The 13,882-nt window shown below is 35.9% G+C and overlaps 1 protein-coding gene across 2 annotated transcripts in view; it reads right to left on the reverse strand.

Moving 5' to 3' along the window:
- Positions 1-11,228, reverse strand: part of stox2b (storkhead box 2b) — a 59,758-nt gene extending 48,530 nt beyond the window's left edge. For both annotated transcript variants that reach the window (XR_008186780.1, XM_052615426.1), the window contains exon 1: positions 10,367-11,228. Coding sequence is in view for 1 of the 2 variants with exons in the window: in XM_052615426.1 (XP_052471386.1) it covers positions 10,367-10,694 (328 nt within the window). In the remaining variant the exon portion in view is untranslated. The remainder of the gene's footprint in view (positions 1-10,366) is intronic.
- Positions 11,229-13,882: the final 2,654 nt, after the last annotated feature.

Here is a 13,882-nt window from a genome sequence, read left to right on the forward strand (position 1 = left end):
CAGATATTCTGTGATAAAGTAATCCATATGAAAACAACGCGATGTCTGTTTTTCATGTCTCCCTTCGTTATATCTAATGTGACCACGCCCCCGCGCTGAACGCGCTATTCAGATTCAAACTGAAGCGCGCGGCTTGAATACACCCACACAGAAGAAAAAGCAGTGAGACTGTTCAAGTTTTTTATTTTACTGTTTGCTTCGCGATGAGAGGAATAAGACATAATTCACCCCAAACAGATGCTAACGCATAGTTTACCGTGGAGGTGTGTGCGGAACAACCAATCCAAACTGGTTATGTTAGTTGACCAATCAGAACACAGTATGCTACCAAAAGGAGGGGTTTAAGGAAACTGAATCTTTTGAACAGCTTCGCGTGAACCGTTTGGGGATCTCTGAGAATTGAGGAAATTTTAAAATGATATTTTGACAAAATGACAATGCTTTTTAACCTTGGATGGATTTAAACCTAATGTACAGGACTTATAAACAGTGATAAGAAGCTTAGAATTTTCATCTTACTGGCTCTTTAAATGCAATTTATTCCTGTGATGCTGAATTTTCAGCACCATTACTGAAAATTTCTTCAATGTCACATGATCCTTCAGAAATCATTCTAATGTGCTGATTGGCTGCTCAAGAAACATTTATTGTTATCAATGTTGAAAACCACAATTCTCAGATGAAAACAAAACATTTTAAAAGAATATTTATGTGAAATCGAAATCTTTTGAACATTATAAACGTATTTACAGTCATTTTTGATGATTTACTACATCCTTGTAAAATGAAAGTATACATTTTTTACCCCAATTTTTTTTTAACAGTATTGTACGTTTGCATGCAAAAATGTCAATAAAAACAATACATTTTTACATTAGAACAGGAATATAGCTCAGAAGTTGTATATGGGCTCCTTTTCATGTTTTTTTTTTCAAGATAGATCATTGTTGCTCTCTTTATAGGCAAGAGCTGTTCAGACATGCTGCCTCACATCTCCTTTTGGGTTTCAGAGAAAAAAGACAATCATTTAATGTTTCAACAACAAGAAGGTGAATAAAAGACAAAATGTGCATTTTTTTGAGTGAGCTATGAATTTATTGCATTGTTTCTTATCCAGGTAATGGATGACGAGAGATTTGCCAACACCCTGCAGCAAACTAAGATTTAAAAATAGTTGCAATCAATGCTTTAATCAGCTAGAATAACAAGACATCACACACACACACACACACTGTTTGTGCCTATAGGGTGTGTTCCAACCAGCTGGAGAGCTTTTCAAATACATGATTTTATTTAATGAGGGTATAAATCCAGGCTACAGATTCTATCATTGTTGTGATAGTCATTGCTATATAATTATCATTATCAAAAGACAGACCATTCCTTATTCAGGCACAAACGTGCTGGAATAATGAAAACCTGATGATTTTGTTCTTACTGAAAAAGTGATTCAGTGCCTGCAACTTTCGAGCACCGTCTAATTGGCTGAATTATGTTAGTCTATGAATTTTATGAGCCATGGTGGATATTTTCTTGGAAACTGCTAAATGCTGTATCCAGTCACGGACTAAAGGAATAAGTAGCGTTTGAAATGTTTGAAATATTCCATTTCAAAGACAAAAATGTTATAAAATATGATTGTAACTTCTTTGAAAAAGTAAGGCTAATGATTTTCACATTGCAGATAACAGCTTTATCTAAAGACCAGTGAGAAACTACTTAGCAGCACCTTAACAACCACCCATGTCACCATATAAACTGCTTAGCAATGCCCAAAACATTTAAGCAAGCACAGACTCTTGCATGGGGGAGAACCATTTTGTTCAGAAAATATACAAATCTATAGTAACAGCACTAAAGGCTATGCTGAGCCCCTATTCTGGTCAAGAAAGCATCTAAACCTCCAAACCTGGAGAGCACACTGAACTTCTAGGAAAGTAAGACATGGAGCAGGGAGGACGTTCAAAGTGAGTGAAAGCCAGTGTGTGAGTGAATGAGCAGCCCATTCATAACTCCAGGTCACAAGGCAAAGGAAAACAAAGAAATCTGAGCCAAGAATTCTTCTGTGAGAGAAGACCTGGGATTGAGTTCCGGAATCATTTGGCCAGTGTCCCCTGTTCCGCAGTTGCCATAGCGCCCACAGGATGTCTTCCAGATGACATCAGAACTCAATGGAACCCACTGGAACCACGCTGCAATGAAATGCATGAGTGTTGAAGGACTAGGCCATATAAAATGTTCATATTAGCAATTATTTTACTCTTGAGATAAAATTAAGCTGCATCAGACATATACTAAACTCTTACCAAAATAATGAAATATTCTTCGTGGGTAGATTTAGTGGAGAAAAAAAGTCGGGTATTTTAAATTGTATTTTAGTTCTTACATTAAACATCTCCTTGGCGAAAATGGCTGTTTTCGATAAAATGATAAAGTGAAAGTAAAAGTCCATCTATTTTTGGAAATTCAAAGCAAACGGGCTATATGTACTGTATATTAAAATTCATAATGATAAAATTATATTCAAAAGGCTGAAAATATTTAGCCATATTACACATCCCCATTGTGCTGTAGCCACATGTAACTGAAAATTATTTAAAAATGTAATTATTTGAAAAAACTTTTTGACAAATGCAAATGGATCATTTTGGTTAACAATGCTGGATAACTGATTACATATTCAGATGCAAAATGTAATACTAGTAATCAGATTACATTACATTTTAAAATGCTCATAATAACCGGGTTACAGTTACAGTTTTCTGGATTATGTGATTACATATTTTTCACAGACACAAGTGATTTATAATTGATCAGTTCTACTTAGTTCCCCCTCTTTTAATTGTTCCTTTCTAAAACATACTACAGTGTCTCATATTGTTTTAGCTTTGAATATACACAATAAATGGCCATGTAAATGTCCTGTAAACTAATTTATGATCCATGCTTCTTAATTTGAGGACAAATGCACCTCTATGTCAATTATGATTAATATTTTAACAACACATTCACATGTTTGCAGTTCTCTGATGTCAGTTAACAGTCACATTGACTTGCAGGTAAACAAATAAAATATTTAAAAAAATGTTCTCTCATCTACCCGAGTTTGAGAAACCCTGGAGTAATGTAATGCTTTATGTATTTCATGATGTTGAAAGAATGGAATATTTTATTTCTCTTAGCTTTTTACAACAACAATCCCATTCAAATCTACAAAAATTAGGTCAAAAGTGAAGTAATCTAAAAGTAATCCAAAAGCTGTCCGAATACATGAGTTATCTACATTACATTAAACCCGTACCTCACTGTAACAAATCCATCACAGCAGTGTACAGACCAAACCGTCAACATTAGTCTTTAATAATGTATGTCAAACATGGTCTGACATCACACAATGACGTCTAAATATCATGTTCCCTGCATTCCTGCATCTTTGAAGTTTGCACATGTATTAAACTCTGCTTTCATTCTTTGACTGGAACGAAATGTGTTTTCTAATCAAGTTCATTCAAAACATATTGTTCTCTGGCGCCTGTGAGATTTTGATGTTGCCTACACATATTCTCCAGCAAATGTGCCTGATAATCAGTTACAAAATAACCAAACCGTTCATACTGCACTAACATCACCCTTACAAGAAACATTCCCACAGCCGACTCGTCTCTCATCACATCCACTGAAACTGGATTGCTATTGATTATCTATACTATTAACCAAATGAGACCGACTCAATGAATATAGAAAGCAATTATTCACAAAAAGAGTGGATGTTTTGTTTGAGGAAAGTATAAAATTTTAAAATGGGACAACCATTTGCAACTACTGAAATTTTAAAGTGGACTGAATATGAATATGATATATCCCACCACAGTGTGTCTTTGCAAGTGGACGTAGAAAGGAGACAATTAAAGAAAATAGAAGAAGAAAAGTTTGAAACTTAGGTATGAAACATGATAACCAGATGATTGTTGAAGGATTGAATAGGAGCATTGTTACAGCTGTGTAAAACGCTTACTGGTAATGCTTTTTGGCATTAAACTGTGAAAAACATGGAAATAATTACCCAACATAAACAATTTCCATTCAAACAGTAAACCTAAAAACTATTATTAACGCCTAAATATGCATTTCTTTCAAACACGATGCACTATATAGAGTCCCGTATGTCAAGCACTGTATATGAATCGCTATCTGACTCTGCCCTCTAGTGGACACCACATGACACAGCAATATGTGAATTACACCTGAACTCCGACACTTAAATATGATCGGTTCAATTTATGGTAAGGACATCTTGAATATATTTATGAATTTGCTTTTTCATTACATCAGTAGGTTAGCCAGAACTGATTTATTACATAAATATGTCTTAAGCATTTTAAAAGTCTGTGAAACAGATTATGCAGATCTTCTGTAATTTTATTAAAGAGGACAGAATGTTTTAGAATGACGAAAAGCACAGAATTCAAATTCATCACTAATCTTTGGTGCCAGTGTTTTCCTACAATCAATCAATCAATCAATCAAAAAAATTAAAAAATAAAATAAAAAAAAAGAACAGCCTAAAGGCCAAAGTAAACTATTATTTATTTTCTTTATTTATATTTTAAACAGGTGACTATTTTGAATAATTGATAATAAATAAAATAAAATTTTGTTAAATAAATAATTTGTTATTTCAGAGTGTCCAAACTTTGACTGATAGAGTACATTATAGGAAAAAAAAAAAAAGTAACATTTTCTTTATGCAAATATATATTAAAATAATAAAGTTTATATAACTATATAATACCTAATACGAAGTTTGAGCAACACCTGCTCAAACCATATTAGAGGAATTATTTAGATTCAACGCTAGATTCACTTAATTGTTATATAATCATACAAGAAAATAATATGAAATATATTTATTTTTCAATTTACACAACATACAGTATATAATAGGGTATGAAAAGGTACTGCACAGTATGAGCCAACAATGCAATACATTTTTAATGTGACACATTGCTGAATCAATGTAAATGCCAGATTTGTTTTTTTTTCTCTCTCATTTTTTATGGTAAAGCTGAATTAAATGATGCCAATAGTATACTAACAGTTATATATTTTTTCTTTAGAATAATAAACACGGGATGAAGATTGAGGCAGTAATGATGTCATGTTGACCTCACTGCTCACTAGCATTAAATTACCTGAACATTTTAATTTACAAGCACTGGCTCCATATCCATGAGGTTTAGAGCCGGAAGATTGTCCAACACTGTCCAAATATATGCTCACAATTACAATCCAGCAGCAAGCAAGATAATTTCACCCGTACATGAAGCCTCTTAGGTAAATCTCCGGGCATTACAATGTATGCCATCACAGGATGTGTTAGATAGTCATGAGTAAGGCGGATTTAGATTAGTGTGCAAAGCACTTGATGAATCTTCTCCGTCCTGCAGCAGCAGGGGGAGCCGTGCACAATGCATCTCAATACTTTGCTGGGCTCGCTTGTTTTTGATCCATCTTAAGTGGATGAGTTGAGGATGACCTCACCGCTGGGACTACCACGGTCACCACAACACCACTCTGGTATTTCTAAGCTTTGTGACGGCCCTTTGAGTCACAACACCAGTAATGCCTCTCTAGCAAGTCAAGTCACCTTGCAGTTCTCCAATAAGGATGCTTAAAGCTATATAACAACATATATATATTTACTAGCATTAATAATGTATGGATTACCAACCTAATCCACAGTTATTTGCCTAAATCAAGCCCATCAAAACCTCTGTTATTAGATATCATGTTCATATTATGCCATCTTTTAAGCAATCGGACTAACAAAAACACACTGAGTCAAGAGTGCAAGCATTGCCAAACATCCACCTCTCCATGTATTTATGACTGTTTACTTGTGAAAACGTGGTCATATCCACCCCCGACAAACCAGGTGCTGTGGAACGTGTCCGACTGGAGTTAGTCATCCATAAATCAGCAACGAGATGCCGTACTGGTATAGCTACTTCAACCCGCATCCAGACCAGATCTGAAAAGATGCCAGTCAACAACAGTTGCCATGACATCACCAGCCAAACAGAAAAGAGCAACATGAGAACGAGCCAAATCTACCGTTCTCAAAATGGACCGTCACTGATACTAAAACCACTGAGCCTGGGGGGAGAACCTCATAAAACTTGTCAAAAACATGTCGGAGCTGTATTTCATTCTAAAATCAAAAGAAAGAAACAAGAAACATTTTCTTTGAAAGACTAATTTTATATATTTTATATTTTGGACCATTGAGATTTATTTGGACTGTGACATTTTCGCAGCATTTATATTTAAATCGCAATATTAATATTTATTTATGACTTTTGGATCTTAAGACTTGTGTTCTTAATCTTAAAAGCATGGGTGACTATTCTGCAAAACTTTGAAAACATGTTTTGAGTAACAAGTATGGATTCATGATTTTTAACAAATAATAATACACTTAATAATAATTTGTCATTTCATAGTGTCCAAATTTTAGACTAATAGAATATATTTTGTTTTTAAAATAAAATAAAAATAAGTAAATAAGTAAATAAAATAAAAAATTCTAAATACTTCAACAGTATATGTGTGTGAGTATATATACACACACACACACACACACACGTTAAGGATTTTTAGATTCAAATAGGATTTTCTTTTGATGGGGCCAGTTAATTATTTTTTTTTTTTTACTGGGGCCAGTGATTAAAATTGACAATTTTTTTTTACTGGCCCTGCCACAATGCCACTTATGAATGAGAAAACAAGATACCACATTTTTACATTAAACTTCACTTTAAATCAGTTACATTTTACAATTCTCACTTCTAATTCCACAGAAAAAACTACTAGCCTAACAAATATAGTTTAAAAATGGTTAAAGACAAGTGAGCCGATGGTAAATAAGAACACATTACAAACAACTGCACATAACAAATAAACAGAACAAAGAACCATGCTTTAGGTTTTTAGGTTTGTATGTATTCAGATAGCCTAAAGAAATCAGTAATCAACTCTAAAACAACATTGCATATTCTTCACTGTATAAAATAAATATAGATAAATCATTGCTACAAAAAGCTACAAAAGGTATTTAGTCAAGAGCAGTGAGTGATTTCTCTCTTTTTTTTAAGGACACTGGTAGAAGCTGGTAAATTAGACGCAGTCACTTTAAAAGACAATGCAAAATGTTACATTTACAGAAAGGCTGTATCAGCATGTGTGCACATAGATTGATGGGGGTAAAGCTAATTACATTGTGAAACATATACAGGCTGAGAAAGGAAAGTTTTGCTCTAAAGTGTCACGAGTTAAAAGCAATGCATTCGTTCTTAATGGACAGAGCTAAATTCCGCTCTTATACTGTTTTAGTGGGTTTCTAGTTTCTCTTATAATTACTGAGCTCAGGATTTCAGTGCAATAAAAATGTCTTGGATCACTGCACATGAGAATCTCAAACTTGGGTGAGATTTACGAGCAGTATAGTCAGTTAAGGGCATGGCCTTCTCTCCCCTCCCCGGATTCAGCTTGTACAGACACACACACACACACACACACACACACACACAAACACACCTGAGAGGGCTGACTGGAAACAATGCACACAGGTGAGACCACACAACACTCGCTCAGCCATGGGCAAATGAGAAATGGTTCATTCCCCACACATTCTTCAAAACACACACATAGACTCAGTCAATGTTGTTAAGGCATGCTTGCCTGAGTCACGGTATAATTTGCCAAAAAGAAAGTTTTGTAATTTAAAAGCTGCTGTTTAGAATGTGCATAATCTGCATAACTGTGCTGCACAACATAATATTATCTGAGCTTATGTTATCACATCACTTAACGCTGGCTTTTACTTCACGAGAGAACAAAGAAAGCTAACAGCCACCTGTTTTCAACACTTCAGACTCAAAGTGTAGTGCAAAGGAACAGAGATTTTTTTTAAATTTATTTTATTGAGTGGTTGTCAGGGTGTTTCTAGAAGGATCTGGTTTGGATTCTTAAGTTTCTTAAATGTATTATTATTTGTTGCTCATAAGATTTTTATGAATGATTTTAGAAAGGTAAAAAATATAGTCCACATTATTATTGATATTCCATAAAATATATATTCATGGAGTTAAAAGTTTTTATGCATTTAAATGAGGTCTTTTCTAGAAATAATGATTTACCTGCATTTTAATGCTTTATTTCGCCATGTTAAAGTCATCTTGAAGCCCCCTTGAAAGTTTGCTCGGGCCCCATGTTGAGAACCACTGGTGTTATTATAGTTACAATGAATTCCATACAAAACTTTCAACGCTTTTTTTAATGTTTCTCTTCTCTTGGATGATCAGAACTTTTACACGCCATAGAAAATGCATTACAGATCACCTTATGAACTCTTAATTCTTGTCTTAAAACACTGTAACGGAATATTAAAATGAACTATTTTGTATGACGTAAACATGCAAAGAATGTCTCTGTCCATCAATAGATGGTCTTCTCCTCTACAACTCGGCTGTTCCGCAAGACATGCCAAACACAAAAAAAGAGACCGATACAGCATAGCTCTTTCTCCTGCAAAAAATGAGGGCGACAGATCAGGGATAGAGAGAGTGAGAGAGATGCAAGTAGAATAGGACAGAAGAAAGGAAACCCTGACGCCTACAGCGACACTCCTCAAAAACCTGCTGTTTGTCAAGAACCAAGGCTCTTTCCTCTTCCCTCCACTCCACTAAGAACATGTCACAATACACAGATCTGTCCCATAATCTACAGGGCTACAGCAGCAGTAATGGCTACAGATAAAGAGCGCTGCTGTCCTCAGTGTGTGTCCATGGGGCGGAATATGGGACAGAAGTTTTCTGCACTAATTAATCTGAATAATGGAGCCGAACGTCAGGGGTCTTCTTGATGAGGATGTGTCTACCAGCTTCATTCACAAATTCAAAAGGCTTGTGTGTGTACTATAATTCTCCCAACGTGCGACGCTGAAGGGAAGGCCTGTTCCTTTAAGAGAAGAACCAACACATGCATCCTCTGCCTTACTGATCACAAGAAGGTTTCGGGTTACAGGTGATCAAATTCCTCAATATCTCCCAGCTGAAAGGCTGTGTCGGAAACCTGAAAAACACTGCATTTGCAAAGAGTATGTGACGATGCACTTTTTCTAACACCGCGTCTACTTTTTTTGAGGAAGCATAACCGACAATTATTTCTGTAGAAAACGGCAGTTATTCAATATTTGCTTGGTTACAATTCACTTTAATTTTGGTGTTAATTTTTTTGGTAGATCCTTGAAATTGATATTAGGGTCTTAAATCATTGACTAACTGTAAATTAAAGCAGCAGACTTCGGGTTTGGACAAATAAACACAAAAACAACAGAAAACACAAAAAGTATTAATTTGTTAAGTTGCCCATCACAGAACAAGCAAGCACAAGCAAGTTTTCTAAAACGATAAAATATTGATTTTTAAAAAGCACAATGGTTGAATTAGTACAGTATGCAATATCCAAACTAAAGGACTTTTAAATATAAATATCAGCACTGGTCAACTTAGTTCCTGCCAATCTACCATCATGAAAAGTTTAGATCTCAGCTAGAAATATAACTTAAAACACTGAAACACATATTTACAACAAAAATAATCATATACCATGGAATTTACATGATGTTCCAAAAATCAGCAATGAATATATTTAATTATCATGGCATATTCCCAAAAAAACAAACACGACACTACCATGATACATGTCCAAAAAGTACATAATAGCATGGTACTGAATTAGTGTCATATTCATATAGTATTTGCATGGAGCTGCAATGTATGTCAAGGAAAACTATAAGTTACAATGGCACATATCCCAAACTCATGGCATTATCATGGTTCATTTTCAAAAATCATAACACCATATCCAAAACATCATGATACAAGGGTACTTTGATATATACCATGGCAAACGATTGTATGATTCATATACTACTGTACTTGCATGGTGCTCTAAGGTACTTCAAAGAACACCATAGAATAACCAAGGCACGCATCCAAAGAACCATGACAAGGCCAAGATGCTTCTCCAAAAACCCTAATAATATCATATCATAACATGATAACACAAGGGTCCTTGGATACACACCATGACACCGGATGATTATCATATTCATACAACTTGTGGCGTGAAATTATCATAGAACATGACCAAAACCCAGTGGTGCTACCCTGGTGCCATGCTCAAAACCATGGTAATACGATGGTACTCTGTTGATGGAAGATCTCCAGGAGCACGACTGGACACTAATGAAGTCCTCATCGTTGTATAAACATCATTTATGCACCAGATAGAGGATTCTTACCGAGGTATTTGATGTCGAAGCCGTGCGGTGGTTTGAGGGACCTCCTCATCCAAGCCTCCCTCAACACCTCCAGGTGATCCTCCTTGCCCTGGATCAGCAACACATGCTCGTCTATCCAGCCCAGGAAGAAGGTCTCGGCTATGGCATCGGCCACCATCTTATTCCAGAAATATTTCATGTTCAGTGATTTGAAGTCGGCGAATATCTCGTAGCCGGTGTGATGGCGCGGCGGTTCTTCGCTCTCCGTCACCCCGGGCGCGTCCTCCGCCACGACGCGCGACAGCACGATGGCCAGAGAGTGCGGCGCGATCTGCAGGAAAGGCTCCATTGATCCTCTCGAAGATGCTTCGTTAGACTCGACGCATTCCACGCGCGTGGAAGCGCAAATAAGGCGATAGATTGATTGTTAGACTGGTTGATCACGCGCCCGCAAACAGACAAAGAGCGCGTTTGCGCGTTAGTTCATTTGACCTGCCTGTATAATGTGATGCAATTATTGTAATAAAAGAACATTATGGTGATATAGAAAGATCAGATCATTATTATTCCAAACAAAGGCTTGGATAAATGCGAAATGTCATTTTAAGCGTAAAGCGCGCAGGTGATCATGTTATTCTCCGCTGAAATCGCCGCATATTATCCATTCCTCACCTTGATCAGAGACAACGGACTGAAAATAATGACATCCAATTCCAGCAGGGAAGCGGGATGGAGAAAAACATTACCATAACGTCCCTGGATGAAAAATACGTTTGCGTCAAAAGCAAAGATGAGATTTCTCGTGTTATGTTTTTCCTCGTCGAGATGCGGTGGGTCCCTGCAGGCCGGTGCGTGACGATGCCTGTGTGGTTCACGGTGTGTAAAGCAGGTTATTACCTTGAAGCTCCCGCAGCTCAGATAGTGATGCCCTCTAACGGCGGAGGAGAGGTACTGCAGGCGCAATCCCTGGTCAAAATGATGGTCAAAAATAAAGATTCTGTCATTTACTCACCTTCATACCGTTACAAACCCGTTTGGAGTTTTTTTTTTCGTTCAACGAAACACAAAATAAGTTTAATAACGCCCCCCCCCCCCCAAAAGCAGTGGCAGTGAGTGACTGAAGATGTAGTAAAGCATGTAGTAAGGCTTCAAAAAGAATACAAAATAAAAGTGGTCACCTCGACAAGTGTGACATATTCCAAGTTGGCTGAAGTCATATGACAGTTTTGTGTGACAAGCTGACCTTAAAGGGGGCCTTAATTTTGGGAAGCTTAAAATTTATTACAATCACTTTATTATTATTGATAATATTAATAATTAATATTATTATTATTGTAAATTCCTGACAACTATTTATGTCGAATTTCGCATTTTTCTTGTTGACATGTCAGTTAACATTTACAACACTGTGCTGTTTAAAAATATATTTTAAGTGAATATGCACATTCACTCTTTGCCAGAAGGTGGCGCTCGTGGAGCAGCAGAATTATAACCTTTACATAATAAAGTAAACACTAGGTTATTGAAGGCATCATACTGAGGTAATATTTAAAAAATAAAAAAAGCCATCAAAACTTTCCTGGCCAAAATGCGAATGTACAGGTATTTGATTTTAACACCATAAATTGCACAAAATATCAATTATTCATAGTAGATTGAGATAATAATTTGGCAAGTTGACAAATGTGGGCTATTTGGTGGTTGCCAACTGCGTTTTTATTTTGAAACATACCATGCTCGCGTTTAATTAATTAATTTAAAAAAAAGATATGTACACAGAATGTCTTTCCATCCTAAATAAATAGTATGTGGGATTAAAATAAGTGTGTCCCAAAGCATAGTATGCTGAAAAGAGTATGCCAGAAGTCCCCTGATGGGCTACTGTTTCACGTCGTTTTCTGAAGTGTGGATCCGTGCACACTCTAATGTCTATTATTTTCACAATACATTGCGCCTTGGCTCGGCTTGACTCGGTTCAGACGGTTCAGACATCAGTTCAGAACTACAAACACCAATTTAAAAGCATAAAGAACTACAAACATGGCGGATATTTTATTTCATTTAGGATGAAAACAGTGACTGACAGGCCAATTAACAGTGACAGAGATAAAAACGCAATTGAAGGTGATAGATAGTATGTCCCAAAACTTGCGTACTCGAATCGGACAAGCTGTAGCTACCTGGCTCTGTAGTTTGACCTACACAAAAGTAGAACAGTTAATTGAAATCCTTTATAGCCTACATTAACTCCGATTTAAGGGAAATTTCACTTCCAAAGCTTTTAACTTAACTGTTACAGCAACATTATTTATCTGAGGTTGCAACTTCCCACTCACCATCACAAATTACTCTATTGCAGCAAATTGGATAAGAAAAAAATTCCAGACATCCTGACAAAATTTTCAATGCAATTTTAGCATCCAGACTGGAGAGAATCACTGTTACTACCACACGATATCTGATACAGCAAGAAGAGTTAGGGATGACATTTTAAAGGGTTTGTTCTGTTTTAATCAGGCTCAGACATGTAAACATGTCTCTGCTGTGCTATTTGCTTCTCTTGTTTCATAATAGCCACAGGTGGTGTGTAATTTAATGCTTTAGTATGAAGATGGTGAACATGTTGCTCACCTGCCAAAGGATATTAAACTTGCCTGCTGACTCCACAACGGTCTCCCATTAACTCAATCCACAATCAAACAAACGTTCTGTGTATATCTGTTTATAAAAAAGTATTTTTTTAAACAAATAAAATTGTGTAAAAAAAAAAAAAAAATGTCCAGGTCATAATTTATCTGATTACTATGATTTTATATATATATGTATATATATAGTTAGAATTATCTATTTATATATATTCTATATTTTAGTAATGTGCCTTAGTTTAGTTTTTTTCTCCATTATGCTAAGAAGAATTTGGAGGCAAGAGTTGCTTAAAATATTATTTAAAAAAAAAAAAAAAAATGGCGTTGACAGCTTAACAGGATTTGTGACATTCACCCAAACAGAAATCTAATCCCCAAAATCGTAAACATTTGAGGCCCTGCTAACAGACACATTGTCAATGTATATTATTAATTCTCTGGTGATGTTCATCATTTTCCATGCCAATAAAGCTCTAGTGAATCTTATAACCATAATTTAACAGATTTAGACAGACTGCAAGCAATCTGGGCTTTCTTGCACTGACAATGTTTCAGGCAGTCATTTCCTCCTCCTGTCAAACAAACTCTCATACACGTACACATCATTGTAAGGTAATATGTTAAATGGAAGCCAACGAGTGTTAGATGACTGAAAAACCAAGTAGCACGTAGCCTGGTTTGTTTCCAAGAAAAAACTTCTCCTCAAAATTAAATTCTATAATACGGGAGAAAAGAAGCAACTGCACAAACCTTTATTGTGTCTGGTGAACCCGTCAACTTTGAACTAAGCTTTATCTGAAACCAGCTGAGAAGTGCTCTGGATTCTGTTCAGGATCAACTTTCCTCTTACCTCCATAAGTCAAACATCCTGGAGCTCACACTTAGTATTTTT

The sequence above is a fragment of the Carassius gibelio genome, chromosome A14 (genome assembly GCF_023724105.1).
Source record: "Carassius gibelio isolate Cgi1373 ecotype wild population from Czech Republic chromosome A14, carGib1.2-hapl.c, whole genome shotgun sequence".
Lineage (NCBI taxonomy): Eukaryota > Metazoa > Chordata > Actinopteri > Cypriniformes > Cyprinidae > Carassius > Carassius gibelio.